General features: G+C 47.6%; 12 protein-coding genes across 12 annotated transcripts; 8 read left to right on the top strand and 4 right to left on the bottom strand.

Moving 5' to 3' along the window:
* Positions 1–232: 232 nt before the first annotated feature.
* E1B28_010055 (uncharacterized protein) lies at positions 233–1,693 on the top strand (the record flags this gene model as incomplete). The annotated part of the gene is made up of 5 exons (XM_043154997.1): positions 233–492; positions 558–916; positions 971–1,269; positions 1,343–1,527; positions 1,588–1,693. 5 exons carry the CDS (start codon positions 233–235, stop codon positions 1,691–1,693), a joined length of 1,209 nt encoding a protein of 402 aa, XP_043007458.1.
* A 192-nt stretch (positions 1,694–1,885) lies between these two features.
* Positions 1,886–3,382, top strand: E1B28_010054 (uncharacterized protein; the record flags this gene model as incomplete). The annotated part of the gene is made up of 2 exons (XM_043154996.1): positions 1,886–3,107; positions 3,171–3,382. 2 exons carry the CDS (start codon positions 1,886–1,888, stop codon positions 3,380–3,382), a joined length of 1,434 nt encoding a protein of 477 aa, XP_043007457.1.
* A 1,120-nt stretch (positions 3,383–4,502) lies between these two features.
* Positions 4,503–4,840, top strand: GNPDA1 (Glucosamine-6-phosphate isomerase 1; the record flags this gene model as incomplete). The annotated part of the gene is made up of 2 exons (XM_043154995.1): positions 4,503–4,581; positions 4,638–4,840. The coding sequence occupies 2 exons, from the start codon at positions 4,503–4,505 to the stop codon at positions 4,838–4,840; spliced, it is 282 nt and encodes a 93-aa protein (XP_043007456.1).
* A 158-nt stretch (positions 4,841–4,998) lies between these two features.
* On the top strand, positions 4,999–5,442 carry GNPDA2 (Glucosamine-6-phosphate isomerase 2; the record flags this gene model as incomplete). The annotated part of the gene is made up of 3 exons (XM_043154994.1): positions 4,999–5,118; positions 5,196–5,262; positions 5,315–5,442. 3 exons carry the CDS (start codon positions 4,999–5,001, stop codon positions 5,440–5,442), a joined length of 315 nt encoding a protein of 104 aa, XP_043007455.1.
* A 650-nt stretch (positions 5,443–6,092) lies between these two features.
* On the bottom strand, positions 6,093–8,028 carry E1B28_010051 (uncharacterized protein; the record flags this gene model as incomplete). Its single annotated transcript, XM_043154993.1, has 7 exons — positions 6,093–6,572; positions 6,648–7,083; positions 7,136–7,280; positions 7,339–7,352; positions 7,412–7,576; positions 7,634–7,922; positions 7,986–8,028. The coding sequence occupies 7 exons, from the start codon at positions 8,026–8,028 to the stop codon at positions 6,093–6,095; spliced, it is 1,572 nt and encodes a 523-aa protein (XP_043007454.1).
* A 206-nt stretch (positions 8,029–8,234) lies between these two features.
* On the bottom strand, positions 8,235–10,014 carry E1B28_010050 (uncharacterized protein; the record flags this gene model as incomplete). The annotated part of the gene is made up of 5 exons (XM_043154992.1): positions 8,235–8,774; positions 8,830–9,158; positions 9,217–9,388; positions 9,444–9,635; positions 9,691–10,014. The coding sequence occupies 5 exons, from the start codon at positions 10,012–10,014 to the stop codon at positions 8,235–8,237; spliced, it is 1,557 nt and encodes a 518-aa protein (XP_043007453.1).
* A 47-nt stretch (positions 10,015–10,061) lies between these two features.
* Positions 10,062–12,136, bottom strand: E1B28_010049 (uncharacterized protein; the record flags this gene model as incomplete). Its single annotated transcript, XM_043154991.1, has 7 exons — positions 10,062–10,501; positions 10,552–10,883; positions 10,940–11,040; positions 11,091–11,175; positions 11,229–11,360; positions 11,412–11,737; positions 11,786–12,136. 7 exons carry the CDS (start codon positions 12,134–12,136, stop codon positions 10,062–10,064), a joined length of 1,767 nt encoding a protein of 588 aa, XP_043007452.1.
* A 51-nt stretch (positions 12,137–12,187) lies between these two features.
* E1B28_010048 (uncharacterized protein) lies at positions 12,188–13,620 on the top strand (the record flags this gene model as incomplete). Its single annotated transcript, XM_043154990.1, has 10 exons — positions 12,188–12,223; positions 12,278–12,355; positions 12,423–12,459; positions 12,519–12,528; positions 12,587–12,653; positions 12,704–12,917; positions 12,973–13,040; positions 13,096–13,167; positions 13,221–13,251; positions 13,305–13,620. The coding sequence occupies 10 exons, from the start codon at positions 12,188–12,190 to the stop codon at positions 13,331–13,333; spliced, it is 642 nt and encodes a 213-aa protein (XP_043007451.1). The 3' UTR covers positions 13,334–13,620.
* A 188-nt stretch (positions 13,621–13,808) lies between these two features.
* E1B28_010047 (uncharacterized protein) lies at positions 13,809–14,904 on the top strand (the record flags this gene model as incomplete). The annotated part of the gene is made up of 5 exons (XM_043154989.1): positions 13,809–13,851; positions 13,902–14,031; positions 14,093–14,178; positions 14,233–14,346; positions 14,396–14,904. 5 exons carry the CDS (start codon positions 13,809–13,811, stop codon positions 14,902–14,904), a joined length of 882 nt encoding a protein of 293 aa, XP_043007450.1.
* Positions 14,905–15,020: 116 nt separating this feature from the next.
* On the top strand, positions 15,021–18,160 carry E1B28_010046 (uncharacterized protein). The gene is made up of 2 exons (XM_043154988.1): positions 15,021–15,542; positions 15,595–18,160. The coding sequence occupies exon 2, from the start codon at positions 15,761–15,763 to the stop codon at positions 18,026–18,028; it is 2,268 nt and encodes a 755-aa protein (XP_043007449.1). The 5' UTR covers positions 15,021–15,542; positions 15,595–15,760; the 3' UTR covers positions 18,029–18,160.
* Positions 18,161–18,251: 91 nt separating this feature from the next.
* E1B28_010045 (uncharacterized protein) lies at positions 18,252–19,406 on the top strand (the record flags this gene model as incomplete). Its single annotated transcript, XM_043154987.1, has 5 exons — positions 18,252–18,452; positions 18,511–18,777; positions 18,834–18,981; positions 19,035–19,269; positions 19,322–19,406. The coding sequence occupies 5 exons, from the start codon at positions 18,252–18,254 to the stop codon at positions 19,404–19,406; spliced, it is 936 nt and encodes a 311-aa protein (XP_043007448.1).
* Positions 19,407–19,476: 70 nt separating this feature from the next.
* On the bottom strand, positions 19,477–22,357 carry E1B28_010044 (uncharacterized protein; the record flags this gene model as incomplete). The annotated part of the gene is made up of 10 exons (XM_043154986.1): positions 22,302–22,357; positions 21,415–22,253; positions 21,026–21,360; positions 20,900–20,975; positions 20,800–20,841; positions 20,561–20,749; positions 19,937–20,508; positions 19,752–19,868; positions 19,644–19,683; positions 19,477–19,590 (listed from the first exon to the last, which is right to left on the bottom strand). The coding sequence occupies exons 2-10, from the start codon at positions 21,796–21,798 to the stop codon at positions 19,477–19,479; spliced, it is 1,869 nt and encodes a 622-aa protein (XP_043007447.1). The 5' UTR covers positions 21,799–22,253; positions 22,302–22,357.
* Positions 22,358–22,400: the final 43 nt, after the last annotated feature.

Raw genomic sequence — 22,400 nt, 5'->3', positions numbered from 1 at the left:
CAGAAGACGGTGACGTAACGCGGGAGGCCGTCCAAATTATCATGTTCGTTCGGCCATAATTTTGTCCAAAGGCGTCCCTCATAGAGGTTATGTAGTTCAATCACAGACTCTCGGACGACGACACGAAGTTCCTGTTTTAGTATAATCACCATTAACACCTTGTAGTCATATTATCGACGAAATTGTAACACACTTTTTTGGACCGGTCCATCGCTATTTATTAAACTCTTTCATGAACCTAACCGCACTCTTAAACTTTTACCCTCTCGAGGCTCTAGGCTCCTTCTGGTCGGATTTCATGAGTACCTCGTCGGGTTCAGATACCCTCTTCAGGCTATATGGATTTCCTGTCCTCCATTCCGCCTCGCCACCTTTCCATAACCTAATATTCGACTTACAAGGTCAAGGAAGACATTATAGCACATTTTCTACAAGCAAGATCATCCCAGACATGCTGAAAGAACTGCACAGCGATGTATTCGGTGGTTGTAGGTGAGTTCTCGACTTTTGGTCACTAAAAGGACTGCTGAATATCCCTGACAGTGCATCGGTCGCAGCGTCACTATGCCTATCAAAGGAGCCATTATACCTTATCTCGATGACATTGAACCTGAATCAAAAGCCACAGGAGCTGTCAATACCATAGTCAAGGTCCCAGCCCAGCCAGAGTCTGGGGGTATCAAACTCATTGGGACCAACACAGATATTCTCGGCGTCAAAAATGCACTCCTTCGGTCCCTTCGTCTGCAACATTCGGGCGAGAATATATCATCTCAAGATAGATATCCACCTGGGGCTGGTTCAGCTGTCGTGTATGGAGGCGGTGCAACCAGTCGAAGTGCCATCTATGCTTTGTCAAGTATGGGCCTACATCCAATCTACGTGGTGAATCGAGACGCAGATGAGGTCAAGCAAGGTGATCAGTGTGTTGAGTTTCCCAGCTAGACGCTCTTATAATGACGATCCGTAGTCCAGAATATATTCCCAGAACTGGTTTCCCGAGGGTCACTCATACATCTCAGAACTCCGCAGGAAGTTGAGGAACACGTTGTGCAGTCGAACCCGATCTTAATGGTGGTGGGAGCGATACCCGCTGTAAAGCCCGTCACAATGGAAGAGCGGATGGTATACACGGTCGCATCCCATATTTTTAATATGCCTTATGACCCACCGAGTTCTTATAACCCAAGTGGAGTTACGGGATTGCTCCCTTTACCGAGCAAAAGGCTGTTCCTCGAGATGGCGTACAAGCCGCGCATCACTCCTATGGTCGGTCTTCATGCATTACCTCCTGGTATCTTCCCACGAGAGTTGATGACCTCTTAAACGCGTATGATTTTAGCTCAAAGTTGCTGCTGCCCATGGATGGGAACCGATTGAAGGAATCGAAGCCATGATCGAGCAAGGCTACGCACAACAACGAATGTGGGCGGCTGGAAATGCTAGCGCCACCATTGGCAGTGACCCGTCGATATTGGGGACTTTTATTGAGCGAATGGCGCGTGATTTGGTCCTCAGTATGGAAGAGTGTGTCGTTCAGACTTTATTGTATACCTCGAATCCTGACAACTTTTGCTTCGTTGGCAGTGTTATTGTGAAGGAGGTCGAAGTCGACCTCGCAGCGGAAATGCAAGCAGCACCCCTCGTTGAGACGCCGAGCCCGACATTCAGAATTCTACCTACCCGAAAGTAATACTTGATGAAATCTCCCAGGGCGAGTGCATTGGCCTTACTGACAGGCTACAAAATGCTGCGTTTTAGAGGCTAGTGAATAAGGAATTAATGAAGGGTGCGATGGAGTTCAATGTAGTCTAGATATTAACCGTCGGTCTGTTATAAGATTGCCGGTGAACGAGAACTCTCTTGTACTTACCACCATCTTCTTATGGACGACCGACAAATTTCCAGGCCTTCTCGTTCCCTTCTATTCAAATTAGCAGCTTTTTTGAGCGTTTTTTCGCTGCTGTACTCAATCGCGCGTTTCTATTCACGACCTGCTAACAACACACGTCCATTCGCTCAAGACCGCCTTTCGTATAGCATACTTCTCAAGGCCGTCAACGGTGCGCTCGACAAAGAGATCCAACGCCATGTATCCTCACAAGATACCTCCCGTGGATCGATGCAGTTAGAGACCAATAATTTGGATTCCAATGGTCAACGGGTTGGACAAGTTAAAGATCTAGATCTGCAATGTTTCCTCGACAATTATTCTTGGAACCACAGTAAATCGCGTTCTTCTTCTGCGTCATCACCTCGCAAACTCTGTACACCATCTACGCCCTTGAAACCAATTAAATATGCCTCTCAGCTCTGCCCGCTTCTTGTAGGAAGAAAGGTTTTACTCGTTGGCCCAGAAACATCCTTTCATCTCCACATGCACTGGTTACACGACCTCAAGTTACACGAAAACAGATCCCACAATTGCTTAGGACCGGAGTTTTGTAATTCCCATCAGATATGTTTACCTCCTTCAGTCGAACCGTTCTCTAAGGGGCCGCCTAGCAATCGAGAATTAGTAATGACAAGATCAGCGAGTCTCCGCTACGCGATTTCAACGACACTGTATGTTGGTGAAACTTCAAACAATGCAAGGTACACGAGTTCTCTGAAGCAGGTGGATCCGCTCACAAGGGTGCGGATGAGAGACTCTTATTGGCTTGGGCAAGCAAAGAAGAGCGACGTGTTAATTTTAAATCGCGGTCCACTGCCAGCGCCTTCTCAGACATACGATGGGACACGCATTGGGAACTGGACTTTTCTTCGGGACGCGGTGTACAGCCCTGAATACACGGACAAGAGATGGAATAACTCTGGTCAGCCTTCATTTCTGAGTGCTCTACCGAACGCCAAGGAGGACATCAAGCAAAGAGTTGTAATGGCGGCACTCCATGCAACATTGACAAGATTTCTTCCATCCGTGCTGGAAACTTTCCGCATCCTCCGGCACGATCGTGTTATCCGGAACAAGGCTTTGCTATGGCATGGCAGTTGGTACAGTCAACCCTCCTGCTTGAACCCCCTGGAAATGGGAATAATCCTTCCCGAAAATGCGCTTTGCGGGAGTGTGAATAACGACTATTGGCTTCTCTACTACAACGCTCAAGGTAGGACACACACCTGATCTTCTACGCTGTGTGATGCTGATTCATACATGTTCGTGTCGTTAGTTTACATGCAAAATTATCTCCTCCAGGTACTACTACCTTACTACGGCATCCCCTTCATACCACAGGCGGTGCCACTGTATCACGCAGACGATCAAGTACTAGACGGCATACATCCCAAGAACTGTCTGGTATATTCCTTTGGATCTCTCTCAGAAGAAACCATGCGACTCGCACTTCTCACCGGGGTATCGAGGACGCTCGAAGAGCTCTGACAAGTAACGATCCTCGTCTGTTTCCGTCCCCTTTTGTTATTTGTCTCATCCGCTCATGCCTGAAAAACCACCCTTGCTCACCGCCTTTTTTTACAACGTGAACGATCTTTCGGATCCTGGTGTGCCCCCATATCATTTCGATACAACGATCACTACATTATAATTTTATCATCATTTCCAATAACTTGACAGCTGGTTCTAACTTCTCGCCCCCCCGCCATCACTAGAATTCGATGTGCACACATGCTTTCCTCAGGCGAGGATGTCAGATGGTCCAGGAAAGTTTGCATTCATCCTGATCGGGAAGAGCTGAAGCATGTGGAAGCGCGCTTGAATATGGTCCGATGTGGCTGCTTCACCAAGCTGCGTCTGACCTGACTTTGTGCTCCATATGCAGAGGGTCCACGCCATATGAAGTCGGGCGAGAATAACTTCAGACACGTTTGTACGAAGTCACCTGGGAAAGATAACGAAGATGTCACTAGTTAGACCCCCGGATCCCATAAAAATGGCCAGCAAGCTTAGAAACTTGGACAAAAAGACCGCAAAAGACAAGTACTTTTTGATTGCTTTTTGATAGACTTTACGAGATGAGAATCGATTTTTTGTATCTACGGCCGGATGTTTGTTTATGGTCGAAGCAGAGCTAATCAGCAAACCAGAGTATAATAATGGCCCTCTTGTTATCTTCCCCCCGTTTCCCTCCTTGCTCTTCAACGATCATCTCATTCATTCATTATGCGTCCGTTTCCATCGTCTTCACCTTGTATCGAGTTTGACCGGGATTTCTTTCAGGTCTGATCATCCGTGACGATCCCGCTGCAGTTGGTGACTATATCGCAAACTACATTTGCAAACGGTAGAGCCTGTTGTCGTTACTAGCTCTTTTTTTTCAAGCTGAGCATGTTCGCACAGGATAAACGACTTCGTACCAACGCCCGAAAAGCCTTTCGTACTTGGTTTGCCTACAGGCTCATCTCCCATTCCGACTTACAAGGCCCTCATCAAGCATGTTAAGGAAGGACGATTGAGGTAGCCTTTTCCAGTCTGTTTCTTGTGATAATCGCGAAAGCTCAGTCGGCTTCACCCTCCCAGCTTCAAGAACGTCGTTACTTTCAACATGGACGAATACGTCGGTCTTCCTCGGGATCACTCAGAATCGTATCACACCTTCATGTTCAGAGAGTTCTTCTCGCACGGTGAATTCATTGTTTCTCTTCCATAGGTCTCTGGTTATTGATAGTTCCGAGCTTAGTCGATATCCCCCCCTCCAACGTCCATATTCTTGACGGAAACGCTGTTGACCTAATCGCGGAATGCAAAGCTTACGAGGAGAAGATCAAGTCCTTTGGTGGTGTCGAGTTGTTCCTGGGAGGAATTGGTGAAGACGGTCATATTGCTTTCAATGTGGGCATCTCCTCTCTGAACAACAGGCTCCAACTGAACCTCGTTGTATAGGAACCTGGTGCGTATCAGGACTATCCCATATCTTCTCAGTAGCTCATTCCTATCTAGGATCATCTCTCAAGTCGAGAACCCGGATCAAGACCCTTGCATACGACACCATTCTTGCGAACGCCCGTTTCTTTAACAATGATATTGCTGCTGTTCCCCGAATGGCATTGACTGTTGGCGTCGCTACAGTCATGGAATCCAAGGAAGTCGTCGTCGTTGTCACTGGACTAAGAAAGGCATTGGCGTTGAGCAAGGCGATCGAGGAAGGGGTAAACCATCTTGTACGTGCTCGTCCTTTGATTCTCATCTTTTACGTCCAACTAATCGTTTTACTTTTTTTTTTTTTTTCGATGTGCAGTGGACTCTGTCTGCATTGCAACTGCACCCGTGGGCTTTACTTGTTGCAGACGAGGATGCAACAGCTGGTATGTCTTTGATGATTTTCATTCGACTGAACTTCTGACGTCTTGTGTGCAGAACTCCACGTTAAAACCGTCAAGTACTTCAAGTCCATCGAGCGTGTACAAGAAGAAGTGGAACGTACTCAGCATGAACTCAAACTTAAAGGCAAGGTCGAAGCGGAGCAGTTCGGAAGTATGGAGTAAAAAGCGGAACTACGAAACTTCCCTTCATGTCTATGACTACTTCTATATCTTCGGGCCGTAAATTGTAGAGTAGATGAGAATATTGTACATTCATCAGACATAAATCCACGGGTTTTGGGGTCATTAGAATACTGTAAGTATCTTGCCCTTTATTGTGTATTTGTACCTCATTGTTCATTAATTCGCCTGCGTAGATTGTAATCGTCCCGTCATGTTGCATTTTTCTTTATAATAATTTGCATATGCAGTGACCAGTCAATTTATGGAAACATGTTTTTCTTAAGTTCCAACAACGAAAAGTCAGCGCCAAGTGTCGTTGACTGTGAACATCCCGTTGCTAGGAGTGGTAAACTTCATGTTTGGGTCTGACTCCCACTGAATTGCCCCATTAAACTTGCGGATATACTTGTACTCGATCGCGTTATTGGCTGGTAAACTAACCGTCACTGTCGAAGGAGAATTTTAGTTTGCTGACTGTCGGGCCGGATGAACTGGTGGGACATACCACTCCATATTGGGTAGTTTGCTGCAGATAAGGCAAGAGCACTATCCGGGGACCAGTTTTGCAGTGCATCGACGGAACCAGTCAAGAAGATGCTTTCTATACGTTTGAATTGTGGTAGTCAGGGAGAAACCTCGAAAAGTCCTTGTTACTTACCCCCAAACACGGTTTCTGCATGCACGTTGAAAGTAATGGAAACGGTTGAGCCACCAGTCCCGCCACCTCGTACGCAAGTGGTCGGAACGGTCAATCCCTTTGCGCCCCAGCTGGCGGGGACTTGTCCTGCATGGGCACCAAACGCAGTCAAAGCTGCAGCGTAGCTCCATGTCAAATCAACGGCACTGGTCGGCGTTCCAGTATCCCTGGTGTATTGCTCTGCCAATCCGCCGTTCGAAGGGGTGTACTTGGCTACAACAGCCACAAATCCATCAGCGTATGTTTTGATCGCGGATGTGAGAGTTGTGAATGTAGAGGTGGAAGACGCGTAAGTGCCGACAGTAATGCCAGAGGAGAATTGTTGGAAGAAGGGGAGGGAAATACTAGTCACTTCTAAAGACTTTTGCTTATTCCAAACAGTAAGCGCGTCGTAGAGTTGCTCGGCAACTGCTAGAGTTGTCAAGTACCAAGGCTAGAACAAGATTGTCAACTCAGTGATCACCGTTTAAAGAATCAACACATGCAGCATAATTGCAAAAACACTCACATTTCCACCGAAGTAAACATCTTCTGCATAACGTCCGGTGGCGACAGCTTGATTGACTGGAATGCCTGAATTGATATTGTAGATGCTCCTGAAAGAGTTTACATATTGACGCAAGTTCGAAAGGGCACGATCTGAACATGGTTGGAAGGTTGTAGCATCGCAACCCGCCTCTGGATCGAACGTGTGGATGCTAGTCAAAACGGTGTTCGCGTCTTTGCCAGAACGACCTCCACCAGTGTTGGCAGTCATGTAACCTTGACTGGGATTCCAGTAAGACTGCATAAAACAGAGCAGATTACTCGCTTGTGTGTTATAATTCTGGACAACCGACGTTTGACCTATTTTAGTGGCGAGCGTTGCACCTTGACGAAGTGAACGGTGTTGCTCGGCAGTTGTAAAGAACGAGGAAGAGGATATTTCTTCCCAGAGGTCAAACCTGAAAGCACTCATTTCATATCTTGATAATGAGGAACTCTGCCAATACTCACGTTGATTGATTCCAGGTGCTGGCCACATAATCGAGATCTCTTTGGATGATTGGCCATAGCGTATTCGTAACAAATGTTTGGTTGTTGTTAGCGACGAGCCAGTTGGCGTAGGTAATGAGTGCAATGGATCGGAGAGCAGGACCGTCTGTTATGTTAAGTGGGGTTTATTAAAGACGAAAGCAGCTTCAAAAATAAGAGGTCACCTCGTTGGGGTCGGCTGTTGAGAATGCATCATCAGAAAATAAAGGTCCATCAAAGAAAGCGTCAAACACGTACCCCCATGCACCTGTGAACGCTGTCAGGTCTATGTTAAACTTCGGCTCTCCCAGCCCTCCAGTAGTGATTGTGCCAGATGGGTTCGATACTTGTTGCAAATTGGCCTGCGAAGTGATGTAATTCTCAACCTGACCTCTCAGCGAAGGGTTTCTTTGGAGCGTAACTCTGTGAACAAGCGATAAGGATAAATGTGTCCTCGATTTGTATTAGGGAAAAGCTCACTGGTCTATTATCCACTGAAAGACTAACGCTGCATCTCTCGTCCAAGTAAACAAGTAATCCGGGTTTTGATGAGAAGGTGAGGCAATTACAATTCCTGGTCTTGCACCTGAAGACTTCGAACCTGATGGTCCGATGTTTGCGAGCAATCCGGCCTGGGCAATGGGAGATTCGGTAGCGATATAAGAGTCGACCGCAGTCTGTGCCCACACATGGCTAGTAACCACACCCAGTAGACCAACAAGCAAGCCAGATAAAATCATCTTGAAAGTCGTAAGTGATCTGTTGTGATCTTGAGTGGCAGAACGAGATTATATATACGTCCTGTCGTTCGACTGGGGTAATTCCACGCAACTGTTCTCGACGGTTTCGACGTCGTCATTCATGGATTTTTTCATGTTATTTCAAAGCTCCTTGTGCTTTGAGAACCGAAAAGCAGGTTCCCGGGGGAAACAGATCACCGGTGACACAAGATTTTTGAGGTCTGGTGCCAGTCAGACCATGAGGCGCAGTAAAAACATCGGTGATAAGTCACAGTGCTGAGTTACAGTAATGACGTGAAGCCGACTTCAGTATTTAAAGTACAACTACATGGACCAAAGCTTCATAGATCTCTCTGTTTCTTTGCACCAGCAACCCATTCTTCAACACTTGAACGATCCGCCTCGATAGAATGCTGAGCCCGCAAGTGTCGCCTTAAGTCATAAGCACGACTGAAAACATAATCACAGCTTTTTATGTCGGTAGTTGGTACTTCCGAACCTGCGCAAGATGTATGCACAATGTGTTCCAAGCTCGGAAATGGACATCTTAGCGCTTTGGAATGTCGAACCTTCTCCTTGGCCTGAATGGCGTAGGTTACACCGGTAATAGCATCGATGCTCATGTCCAGCACTGTTTTCGCCTTTCCTGTTTGGACAGCTGAGTCGGTGTTTTCGTCCTCTGTTGAAGATCCATCCGAGCCGTCGGAACTAGATGAGCCGCCTTCGTCTAACCCGTTCGGTAGAGAATTCGTGTGCAATTTCGCTAGGTGACGTTGAAGCATGTGCTTGTACCCGAAAGTACTTCCGCAAGTTTCATAAGGACAAACGAAGTCTCTTCGACCGAGATGTGTTACTCTGTGATGTGTTGCGAGCGCTTTGCTCTATAGACACAAAGATGAGTACAGGGAGCGTCGAGTTTGATTCAGGTCGACATACTGATTTGAAATCTTTTGTGCAACCATCCACCTCGCATTTCCAATCACGACCTAGTTCACCTCCTCTCCGTCTCTTTCGTTGCCGAGTTGTACCATCTTCAAAATCGGATCCGACCGCATTAGCATCGAGCTCTGCCTCTACTTCGCACTCATCGTGTAGTTTCTGATGAGCTCGGAGGCCTTTTTGAGACGCAAACTGCCGGCCATTACATTGCGGGTGAGAACACGTTGGAGGATGTTCTGTGCGTATGTGATGTTGCAGCGAGGTCCAGGTGGGGAAGAAGACAGCTTTTTCTACACACAACCCCTGGACACAAGCATACCGCTTGTCTGCAGAGAGTTGAATATGGTCGACTAGATGTTGTAAGTGTGCGGAATATAAACATACCATTGTGAACCTTCATATGAGTTCGTAAATGCTGACTCGTTGCAAATGATTTTGTACACTCATCATGGGGACACTGATAGGGCTTGGTCCCAGAAGGTGCATGAGCCGTGCACTTGTGAGTACGCAGCTGGTGATGTTTTGCGAAGGCTTCACTGCAATCGGGCTCGTCACACTAAAAGACAACGGTTCAGTTTTAGGCATTTGCACATGGCTGAAACGTAACGCACAATAAAAGGTTTCGCTCCGTTATGCCAATTTAGATGGACTCGAAGGTGCTGTTTAGTCCAGAATCTCTTCAAACATTCAGACACCGTGCACACAAACGGTTTTTCGGAATCGGGGAGGTGAATACGCGCATGTGCTCGAAGATGGGTTTCTCGCAGGTACGACTTGCTGCAAATATTGCATATAAATGGTCTCTTGAGAGAGCAATGAATCAAGATTCGGATTGATGTAGAACAGAACCGCACGCACAAATCCTGTGTGGGAGCGTTCGTGCTCTTCCAACCTAATTGGTTTCGCATATGCTTTCGAACAGTCCTCATACGTGCAAGCATAACGCTTCTTCGTTTCGGATGTGAACAATTTTCCGTTCACAAGTATTGCTTTGGAAGGAGCTCGAGAGGATGATAAATTCACGCGTTTCTTTGAGGTGGAGGCTTCTGGCTCCTCGGAGTCGGTTCCACCAGTCGGTTCTGGGCTCGATACAAGGTGGAGGACATAGTCTGGTTGATGAGCGACTTTTCGTTTCCCAAGAACAGTTGAAGATCGCACGACGGATGTGGATGTTGAAGCCATTATGACGACGCACAGAAAATGTGTCACACGTCACGTCAAAACAGATGCTAGAGACGTTCTAAACTATCGAGTAAAACCTGCTTCCCTTTCCCATCCTCTGAAGCAATCTGCTTTTTAACATCTGAATCAAACCAATCTTTTAACCTCTTTCGCGCTTCCGTGCTCCCGGCAGTCGTACTCCCTTCAACCGCCAGCGCTCCACATAGTTCTGCGATGACAAAAGTACCATTCTTTTCGCCCTTCAAACACATAGCTAAAACCACTTCTTTTTCGATACTGTCCGCAAGCTGAGTCGCAAAGTTGAGAGCATCCCACGAAGTTGCTTTGTGAACGGATTTCGTGTTGTGATTGAAGTGACCTCCTTGTAAAAGCGTTTTGTACAGCCGAGAGGTGTGCGGTAAATCAATTGGGTGTGGTAGCGAGGCATCCAATGATGGATAAGGTATTGAGATGGCAGCGAGTAAGGTTTGAATCGCAGGTGATTTATCTAGATGGGATGTGAGCGTAGTACACGCACAAGTTTAGGTTCAAACCGACCACCATCAGCAAATAACATGATCTCAGTGACGACCAAACTACCACCGGGGTCTCTAGAGACCTCTGGTCCCTTTTTAGCAACCCAAGACAAGAGACCTTCACTCGCAAAACTGCGAATTTCTGACGTCCTGACTTCAGAGTCTTTTTTACTTGTTGTTGAACGTGCTTTGTCCGTCTCGGCAAGGAAAGCTATTTGTGCGGGTGTAAAATGACGGCGAGTGCGTGGAACAAGCAAGTAAAATAGTGCCCGACGGCCTTGTGGTGTCGAAACTAGAGCGGAGGCAGACTCTGTCATCTGGGCAACAATGTTTTTTTGTACGAGTTTGGTGTCGCTGTAAAGAAATGTAAGACTTGCTGTCGAACAATAACAACGGGACCTGGTACTTACTCGATGACATCTATAGCTGTAAACAGCACCTGTTGGGCTTCATCATCTAAGCACATTCGTTCGATGTGTAGTTTGAAAGCCTTAAGTATTTGTTTACGTTCCTAAACCGTAGATCAAGCCTTGGACAAAACCAACCATTGCGGACTCTTACTTTGGCACTTCCTTGTGCGAGGAATTCGCGCACCGCACGGCTACCATCCTTAGTGTGAACCATTTCCGGGATGATGTCCTGACAGCTTTCCTTTCCGATCAGAGTACATAACACCGTAGTTAGTGAAGGTGGATCTACCTTTCGAATATCTCTCTCCTGATTTTTTCTCGTTCAGCTTCTTCCGGCGATTCGTTGACAGAGGCGAGGTATTCCCAGAGAGCACGATGGACTATCGCGTGGGTCACCGCACCTTTATCAGGGTTATTGAATCTGCGAGAATCGAGTTCATGAGTCGGTGACAATTGAGAAGGCAAAGCTCACATCGACACCAAAGCCTCTTTCAAGGAGGCCAAAGTCCTTCTTCTGCGCTCCTTATCAGCACCCTCCAACACTCCCACCAGACCTTTCTTTGCTTTCTCCTTTTCTGCCTCCGTCATATTCGTGGACGTGAATAGAGCCGTCTCCTTACCATAGAACTCGCGTAATAAAATTGACCTTTCATAGGCGTTTGCGTATAGCTCAAATGCGTCCGCAAGTACCGACGATGCCTCTCCGTGTAATAAGAGTTTGAGAACATGGCCGTGAAATTCAAGTAATATTGAGGCTCGATGTGACGGGCACGATCGAATCAGTTTTGTCACTAAGAACTTGAGATTGCTCAGAATTGGAGTGGTAAAGGAGGTGAGAACTCTCACTTTGGAGTATCTGTTTTGTGCCAGCTCCCGGTATTTCCCTTTTAGTTCCTCAGCGACAGCATTTTTTTCCGCCGGGCCACCGTACTTGACTACAGTCTGTATAATCCTACTGGCGTCATGTTTGAAGACGATTTCTTTTACTTTCCCTCTTATCGTGTTCATTAAGTCCCGAACATGTTTTTGACGCTCTGAAGTAGGGATATTCTTTTGGCGTGCAAGTGCCCATACCCGTTTAGCATCTGCAAGAATCTGGGAGTGTGGCTTTGCTGCTTTTCGTTGTTCTTGAAGGATCTTTTGAGCTTTGTGTGATTCCCGGGCAGCTGAGGAGACTTCCATGAATACAGTGTCCATCCACCGAGCAAAACGAACTGCACCATTAGGATCTTTAGCTGATGCAAGTAGATGCTCATCTCCAGACGCATCGATAGCTTCATTCAAGTCCTCCGCGCCTTGAACACCCTCAACTTCGTCATTTTCATCCAACGATTCTAGTTCACTATCGTCCTCCTTTACAGCGGCTCGAGTAACCGGCTGGCTTCGCTTTTTGGTTACTTTGTCTGCCTTCTCCAGGTGAATTTTCTTTAGAGAAGGTCCCGCTTGCAATTTTGCTGAACGTTTCTTGATTGAATTTTGGGAGGCAGGTGCCATCGAGGAAAAGGGGAACCGAGCGCGAGGTAAAAATTTGTGTGATCAACTTGTTTGCCGGTGACGGCATTTCGACAATTTGAACCAGCACGACCGATGTGAGGACACCAGTACTATTCGTTGCTTGAGATATCTTGCTAACCAACACGCTGGTAGGCCTCCCAAGGGCGGAAAAAAGAAGGCTACAACAACGTCTGACGGCACATCTACTCCCCATATTCCGGTATGCCATCTTACAAGTCTTTAATCGCGCTTTACAGCTGAACTCAGAAGAGTCTAGCGGAACAATTATCATATCTCCATGAGCCTAGACCTTTCAAGAACCCATACTATACGAAGAATGTCAACCGTCGAGCCAAGAACCTGAAAAATGTTCTCACCCAGGAAAGAGAACGTGAAAGGGCAGAGAGAGAGCGACGCCTTCAAGAAAAGGCCGATGGTGGAAGTATGGACATCGATGGCGAACCGGAGGAAGAGATTCCCACCTGTAGGAGAACTGTTTCTTCAAAGCCATACCTTTCACCTAGTTCTTTTCGTCACAGACACCTCTATTGAAGCCTCGCCCTCGTTTCTTCCACAGAAACATTGGTGCGATATAACAGGACTAGAGGTGTGTTTCCTGTCGCTCCACGTTCTTTTCATGTCAGGCCTCACAATTCCCACAGGCTCCCTATACTGATCCAACCACTGGTCTGAGATATCATGATAAAAACGTGTATGCTTTGATCAAGGGGATGGTAAGTATCTTGTCCCTCAGACACTTGTCGGACGTGTATTGACGCAACACCAGAGCGCAAGCATTGCAAAAGACTACCTGTCAGGTACGTGGAACTTCTCAAACTTCATTCAGTGACTTATATATCTACTTGGATAGCGCGTGGGGTGCATTCTGTGGTGAAATAAGGCGTGGATCCTTTTTGTATAGTTCATTATGTATATATGCGAGGATTTTCACGCCGTCCTCATTGATCGGACGGCCTTACGCCCACTTCTCAGATCCCAATACCCATGGCTTCAACATCTTCCAGCTTCATTTCATCGACTCGACGTTCTTTCACTCGGAAGTTGGAAGGCGTTGAGAATTGGTCGAGAAGATAAATTTCGGAGTGCAGTCCAGAATATCAATGTTTCATCGGATACGTCCACCCTGTGATCAGCTGGCTTCAATGCCTCAACGCCAGGAATCCGTTCTGGATCGTGATGTTGGGTTGAAAAAGCAGTGGCAGTGGGAAAAGCGGGATTGATCGTACGAGTCCTTGCCACTCTACTACTACCACCACCACCACCTCAGTCGTTTCCTGTTTTGCGAGTTGTAGATAACGCACTTTATTCCCAACTTGCAGTCAACATCATTAACGGTCAAACTCACCTCACCTAAATGCCTACGTTCTCTTTTCGTTTATTTCGAAGACTCATAGCCGGTTGGTGTGTTATCCGCACGGAACTTTCAGAGGCTGACTTGCCTATCCAGGGCTCTTTGCACTCGCTCATCTAACGTCCGGCACTCTGGAATTGTCTCTTCACGCTACCTTCGCACAGCCAGTTATTGCCTGGATACTATCTGGTTTTGAGATGATACTTATTGGATGGTTTATCACAGCGTGAGTACTAGTCTCGATCCTAGCAGTGCACTGGTTTGACTGATTTGTGTTTTCCTCCAAGAGCGATCGTTAAACCGATTCTAAAGAAGCCTCACACGGTTGCTCAAGAGCTTTTCTCGTCCTTTGCAATGTTTATATTGAGTATCGGTCAGTGGATCTATTTCAATGTAAACGCGGAAATGAGTCTTGAAATCTACCTAGTCCTTTCCCTAGTCGCCCTTACGGTCTCCCTGAAAAGCGAAGGGATGAAGGAACCTCATATCATGGTCATCTCAGGCATCTGGCTCAGAGTTCTAGTGTTCGCTTCCTTTTCCCGTGAGTACACTTTACTTATGGGGATGTTTTAATTCCGACGAACCGTCAGAGGTCGCGTATACCTTTTCATTCTTCATTCTCGTCGGCATGACTGCTGCCACCTACGACCGTTCGATTTGGCTAAGAAATATGGACGGCTCACCTTCGCCTTTCTCGATGACCATACTCCTCTCTTTTATGTTGCCTTGTATCTTCAAACCATGCAATACCGTGTACATGGCCTCATTGACAGCTCAAGACGATAACATCTCTCCTTCTCGTCCTCATTGCTATGATCGTGTTACCTGTAACTGTCCTGCGAAGGAAGGTCCGGTCTCCGATCTTCCAGTGACCACGACGACGCACACAAACTCTCTCGATGAAACTGCTGTTTCTCAACTTGCTACTCCTTTGAAATCTCGAAGCCAAGTTCTTTCAAATCTTGTTCCGTGGAGGAACTCAGGAACTACTATGTCGTTGTCCAAGTCTCTTATTGAAATCCCTGATGCTGCACAGAGAAGAATGTCTTATCCGGTAGCTTTAAATAGAGGGCAGGATGATATTTTAGTTGGCATGTAATAATGGTAGACATCAAGTGGTATCGTAGGCATATGCTAATAAGCCAGTGATCAAGGCGACGCGTTGGACGCGTGCTCACGTATACGATCACATGATAGATGTTGTTTGGCACAGGGTGAAGAGGAAAGTGCAAAGGTTGGTCTTTGTTGTTGTCGCGACTCCAGCGCGAAAGGCCTCAGCCTGGTCTCTGGACCTCAACCACGATGGAGCAGATGATCCTACGCATCCTTTACAGCACTAATGACTCCACACAATACATCCTTGCACGCTCTCGCTCCCTCATCCCTATTTATCCTCTGACCACCATCTTGGACCACCACGACAGTGCCTCTCATGGTACTCGGACACGGTATGCTTCCGTGTCTATAAAGGCTTGCGTGGACACCCTTTGTCTATCCAGTCCTGATCTCCTACAAGATCGAACGCGCGACTTTTCTGTGTATCATCTCGACCCCCTGGAATCAGCAGGTCCAACTTACAGTTTGAGTCAGTCTGTGGACGCGGCTATTGGGGTTCCCGTGGGCTTGGGATTAATGTCAGGCTTGAGAGCAGCAGATGGAAATCTGCCAGTGACTGGCACGCTTACGAAGCTGAGGACTGGGTTGGAAGCCTTGGAGGTCGTGTTCAATCTTCGCGAAGTGAGTTGTACTCTGGGATCTCAGGAGTACATGTCAGACTTATTTGTGGCAGGTCCGTGTTCGAGGTTCTCAAACTTCCGCTGGTATGAAACGTGTATTCTTCTTACTGTCCATTCCCGGCTGATTACATACATGATATATCAGCCAACCTCGGTCTTTCCGAATCTGACAACGCCAATATTGCCGCAGCGTTAGCCAGACAAAGAAGCGAGAAGGAAATGCATATGAAAAAGCTGAGGGAGTTGAATGTAAATGACAAGAGCCACCGGAATAGAAGGCTGGGCCATGCAGCTGCTCGGTGTGGTGTCGCTGAAACTTTGCTGGATGGTGCTAGGACCTATAATACTGGCTCTAACAAAAGGAAGGTAAAGTCAGAAGAACCCCGATCTGAACCACCTGCTCCCGAATCTCATCCCTCTCCACACACGGACACACCTTCATCTTCACAACCCTCTAGCTCGTCTGGGGTGGAATCTTCCGTACCTTACGCTCCCTCTACAAGTCAAATACCTATTTCATCGTCGTCGCAGCCTCATACTACAACTGAATCTTGCCCTAATTTCTCCACCCCTGGTTCCTCCACTTCCATTCCAGACACGGCAACTCTCCTCGCAGTACTCGCTTTGATTGACGACGCTGGTGGCCCCGCCAAGATGGAAGGTAATACACAATTTCAGGAGGCTTTGAAGGGTTTGTTGGCTCAACTTTCGGCAACTCCCCAACCGCCCCCAAACAACCATATGACCGAAGACGATGAAGTTGTTGCTCTCGACAAAGAGAATGTCAATCCCGATGCCTTTCGCAAGCGTGCACGGCTATTAGAAGTAGAAAAATCCACCGAATTTATTGCTTCTTCCTCCCGATCATCTACTCACAAAATACCGGATCGCCCCGTTCAAGGACTCGGCCCCAGCGGAAGGTCCAATACCATGCCCTCGGACAATAGTAACAATCGGTCATTCAGCAACGGCATTGATGAAAATCGTTCTGCCCTCTCCCGGAAAGGCAAAGAGAAGGCGAAGGACACGATTTACCACTCGATATTTGCGAACAGTTCCTCCGCGGTGCCGTGGTCCTCTCCCCCCAGGTCCCGTAATGACCATGCAGCCATCGGTAGCTCTAGACGAATGCCAATCGTCATTCCCGACTCACCCTGTACACCCAAGGCTCGGCGTGTTCCTGCCTCTTCTCCGATACGCGAAAGCAAACAATACGTGGTTCCAGAATGGGCACGTACAACAACTGCTACTCAACCAAAATTCTCTGATGAGTATAAAAAAGCTATGGAAGAAGTGGCGAGGCGCCGGGAGGAAGGGCGGAAGGCCAACAGGAGGAAATGGGGAAGCGCCAGAAGTAAGAGTACCCCATCATTATCCTCTCAAACAGAAATGTCTACTACAAATACCGATTCTTGCGAGAAACCCCAAACCTCTCCATCGCTAACGACTACCCTCCCGGTCATGGCTGCGTCCTCGGAGCCTACTCTCCTGTTACCTGTGTGTGCTGCATCCGGATCTTTGCCATTCATTTGTCCCAAAACACCTCCACGAAAACGGCCCCGTTCGCCGAGTCAGAGTCCTCTCACTCGAAGCAGTTCGTTATTCACCCCTAAAGACACCTCATTAGTTGGAGACCGTAATAGTCCCCTGTTTTCCCCTTCTCATCGAGCACGGAAGCTTATTCGGTCGGATCCTGTATCGCCGTGTGGAAGCCTAGAGAAGCCAAATTTCCGTAACGGCGAAAACAACGACGATGACGCGCTTACCCTAGAGTTGGATAGTGCACTGGATGGGATAGGATCGTCTGCCAGTTTGCTGGTGGTGTTGAGTGACGCGGACACGGAGCGCTCGCCTGGTGAGGGGATTAGCTCCGACAATGAGGAGGAAGCCATTTATCCCCGAAAGCAATATTGGCCTGGCCTTCCGCCTTCGTCTCCTCCGCAGAGTAGCCCTAGGCACGAAGATAACGCTGACCTTCCGTCGGTGGACACACCGATTGGAGAAGAGGATCCTCAGTTACCTATCGTGTCTTCAGACGTTGAGGAAGACATGATGAGTCCAAGTGATGATCATGATCGGACACATATAAACTCGGACGCATTGGATGCAGGTCTGGATATCAATGCAGAGCAATCCGCCTCTACCGTGGAAAACGAGGACATTTTCTCCCTGTTCACGAATTTGAACAGTGCTACTAGTGATCCTTTGAACTATGACTGGAACATGCAGGGAGATACGGGGACGAATATGGGTTTGGAAGATATGGATTTCACGCAGTTTTGGGAAAGCGTCAAGCCTCTATTAGGGGACCTGCAGCCTTCGATAGCAACATGCAGCAATGATGTTGATATGAATGGTGGACTGGACGTTGGGAATTTGGGTCTGGATGGGACTTTACCCTTGCTTGATAATAGTAGTTTGTCTGGGACGGATCACTCCAAGTTAGCTGAAGATCTCCGAACTTTGTACAGTGGGTGTGTGATGTGACTGTCCTTCGAGAAGGTTGGCTTAGTTTATTACTTATTGCTCTCATCCCTAGGAATGAGACCCTTATGTAGAACTCGAAGTTGGAGGTAGACAATGCTAGGTTTAGACGAAGGAATGATACTTGAGAGACCATACCTTGCACAGCTTGTTTCAACTGCCGGAAGCTGATCTGCCATTTGCCACTTTCGCACTCCTGCAACGACCAGATACAAGCCACCTATACATGGCACTCAGCGAGAAGGCAAAAGGAAAACAACGGGCTGTTGATATAACTTCTTTGGACCAAGATTCGTCAGGGTCGGCAACTCAACCATTACAAGCCAATGTCCCCCAAAGTCTGGTCGTGCGATTTACGGAGGATAAAGTTGCAGACGTAGAGATTTTCATAACAGAAAAGGACACTGTCAGGGATGTCAAGAACGCGGTATGCATCCTGAACGTTGAGGTCTTGAAAATCACTTTTTATCCTTAGACCACGCTAGATTCGCCTGGAGAGACCTGAACTAAAGAACCGAAGATTGAGACTCATACACTCTGGTCGACTACTCACCGATGGAACTTTCCTGTATTCGTGGCTCAAGAAACTGGATGAACGTCAGAAACGTGCTTCTGCATCTCCAGAAGAAGTTATTGGTGGTTTTGAAGAATCAGCCAGCTCAAAGCCTCAATCAACCGTTGCAAGTTGGTTACATTGTTCAGTAGGACGAGAAGTAGAACAAATTGAGGAAGAAATGGATGATGTCTCACAGGTACGAATCACAATTGCCTAAACATTCCAAGTCTCAGCTGAAATGACCTTCCAAAGGCTCAACAAATACAACCTGCGAGGGGATTTGACCGTCTAGCATCCATGGGTTTTTCTCAATCGGATATCGCAACCATAAGACGGCAGTTTCATATCCAGAACGACAGTTTTCTTACAGGAGACGAAGAATTTGGGCATGATGATACCTGTATGTCCAAAACGCACTCGACTCTATTGACGGTTCTCAACTGCCATACACAGACGATGAACATGCCCGAGCCCTCGAAGAACAATGGATTGACTCCTTGGACAGCACTGATACCACCTCCCTATCCGGGTCGTCGTCATCATCTTCCAATTCTTCTGCAATGCAAGGCATTGTGGTCGGCTTTTTCTTCCCATTCTTACCCCTCTTCCTCAATGGTCATAAACCACCTCTACCCATATTTTGGGAAAACGGGTCGGAGCATTCGCACAATGATTCCGTTGTGTTCTCGTATGTGACCGCTTTCATTTGACGTTTTCGACTAATGTTATGATTTATACAGCCGTGCAACCCAGATGGGTCTGGTCGCGGGGTTCATGATCAACATTTTATTTGGAATGTGGCGGTTCTTACTGGATGCATCGTAGAACACAGGATCAATACTAGTTCAATATTCCCATAAAGTACAGTCCCGTTGCTTAATAGATAAAGGATCATTTACAAGTCATACACCACCCTTGCACTGACCCAAGGGTATGGGTAATTGTGTTGGTAGAAATTGCGGACGGTACGACGCCCAAGGCGAGGTATCGTGGCATATGAAGCTCCTAGCTACAACAGATGTCAGTTCAAGGGTTCAAGGTACCAACAAGGAGATTGCTTACAACAACCTGATGCTTGGCATCGAAAAAGTCTGTGGAATAACTAAGAAGAGCAGGCCGCGTTAATTGTAAGGAAGGAGATCTTGATGGATAGGTAACGCCAAGACTCACCCAGTGAATAATTTGGTAGGAACAAGTCCATTATGGATTTCAAAGAGGGTGGATGTCCATTCCCACACGCCACCATTAGAACCTTTGCCAGAATTCGCCTCTAGACCGGCGGTGGCACTACAGAACACCCCAAAAGAATTGCAATGAGGATCAATCTTGGCGTTGAAGGAGCGACGAAAACTTACGGAACAGGATGCCAATTCCTAAATCCAGTGTTAGCTCCACCTTCAAAGCCGACGTCGTACATGTCCAGGAAGAGCCGGAGCTCTGGTTCCGTGGGTAGACGTCCTCCTTTCGACCGTGCATACACAGCTAGGTCGTCGTAAGACGTGAGGACGGGCCAATGCTGCGCAACCGAGATGGGGACTGGCCCATACAGAGTTCGGACCTTGATTTCTCCGGCTTCTTCTACCCAGCTTTTGGGTAAAGGAATGCCTCCTTTCCTCCAGAACGCCTCAAATTCGCCGTTGGTGACTGGTCGCCACTCCGCTCGGAATGCATTGACATGGACGGTTCTCGGAGGACTCTCGTTGTCCCAACCGTATTCGTGATCGTGTACTACCTTAGAATTAGGGTCGTCCCCTTCCGAGTCATCGTGTCCTAGAATTAGTTCCGCAGGCCCAATTGTGACATGTGGTGTTGATGGTTGGGGTGTTTGATCAAACTGTTGAGCGAGTGCTGACCACGGGGGAATAGTGAAGCCAGGAGGAGGAAGGGTTCCTGAGCCTCCACGCTGGATGAGCATGTAGAGAAGAGTCTGTCGCATTAGCCGTTAGATGAGGCTAGGAAGGGTCGAGGTAGATACGTACTTCGACATGGAAGCCTTCATGTTCGTAAGTCATCACCAGTGTCCTGGCGATATTGCGGGTTACTTCACGTCGCCCACTCGTAAGGTCGTCGTAGAGACAGCCCAGCCTGGCCCGCACGCCATTCCTGAACTCGAGGACGCGGGTTAGCGTCGGCCAGTCTTCGTCGCATTCTGGGACTTCGGAGTGGTTCTAGGTTAACAAGATGAGCCGTTGGTAAAACAACGTCAAGATGGACATACGTGACAATGATCAGGATCATCGACATGAGGGTCGATTCCACGCTGCAAGACAGTTTTTAGAGAGAAAAAAGTGCAGGGGTATAAACCAGGTCAATGTTACCTCGAATATATTCCAAAAATATCTAGGTTCGGTAGGTTGTCCACCGATAGCTTTGGAAAGCAACATGTCCAAGAAGCTGTTTGATGGTTGGCACACAATGACGTACAGATGGATAAGGCAGCTCACGTTGGAATGTGTCCAATGTAGAATAGGCACTTGTGACGAAGATCAATAGGTTTCTGGTGTAACATACGTTGTGGAATCATTTGGAGGGTGACCAAATCCCAGATGGCCCACAATCTGTGCCATTCTTCGAGGGTGGGTATGTTGCAGATGGTGTCCTTAGGGAGTGCAGCGACTACCGTTGGGTCAAAGGAAGGCGTATAGGAGAGGGGTGGAAAAGCCACGGCGGGACATTCTATGATGTAGACCGAAGAGCCATCAGAGGATGAATAGGAAATGATTGGACGGAGGAGGGCTATCGAGATAGCAAGGAGAACGTCTGCGTCATTTCTTGCGGCCTGAATGTGCGTTACTGAGAGATCAGAAGAGATGTCCAAGTCCAAAACACCAACCTCGAATTGTGATGAAACCGCTCTATAATCTTCAGAATACCGATACATAGTTCCATCAACACAACCAGTCGACCAAGACGGATCTTCTGGTGACATGTAGCCCCCGAGGCGGAGAGTAAGAATGCCATCCTGAGCATGGGTATGATAGAGATATTGCAGTAACTTGGGCGTAAGCGCTGTTCGTTCGAGCTGAACGCAAATTCGTGAAATGGGAACGTCGAATTCGTTGTATTGCCTGGAGCGGTGAGAAGCGGACGACGAGGAACGGGTATGCTCCGAGCCAGTATCCGAGCCAGAAACTGACGGGGAGAGTGAAGAAATTTCTGAATGCTGGTGAGCACTCAAGGAAAATGAGTCTGAAAGGACAGAGAGAACTGAAGCCATTAATGAAGTGAGCAGGGAAGCTGTTCACGACTGAAAGAGAGGGAAAAACAGGATGGTCTTATATTGGAGGTTAGGGATCTACAACAAAGCCAAATCCTAAGAGACACCTTGTACCCTAGAAACGTGACTATCCCCAAAGTGCCATACCAAATTGGGTTCAGACTCCTAACCTGGAGGAACGCGGTAGATTGGTAAAAACCGAAAGGGTGGTAGGTTCTGTGGGACCAATGGGAGAAAAGACCGTTATTGCACGTTATCGCTTGATGAAATGGTATGCTGGGCATTGCATAACAAGTCGGCCAACACGGAGCATGAGGAGCACAAGATCCGAGTAGTGATATCGGTGAGGTAGAGGGTGACCGGCGAGGAAGAGGGTTATGATGACGGCGTATAGGGTAATCGAGTGGGTGTCGAGGTGCTGGTAGTATTTGAGGCGGTGGTGCTGGGGTGACCAGCTTCAGTGTCGGGTAAGTACACGTACATGATAGAAATGGGAAACGAACAAGGCCAACGCGATTCGAACAAGAGTGGTTTGAAGACTTCAAGAGAGAAACAGGGAAACAAGAATCTGTTCTTCACTCGCTGCATTTATGTATTTCTGA

The sequence above is a fragment of the Marasmius oreades genome, chromosome 6 (genome assembly GCF_018924745.1).
Source record: "Marasmius oreades isolate 03SP1 chromosome 6, whole genome shotgun sequence".
Taxonomy (NCBI): Eukaryota; Fungi; Basidiomycota; class Agaricomycetes; order Agaricales; family Marasmiaceae; genus Marasmius; species Marasmius oreades.
This window is presented reverse-complemented; position numbering and strand designations above follow the sequence as displayed.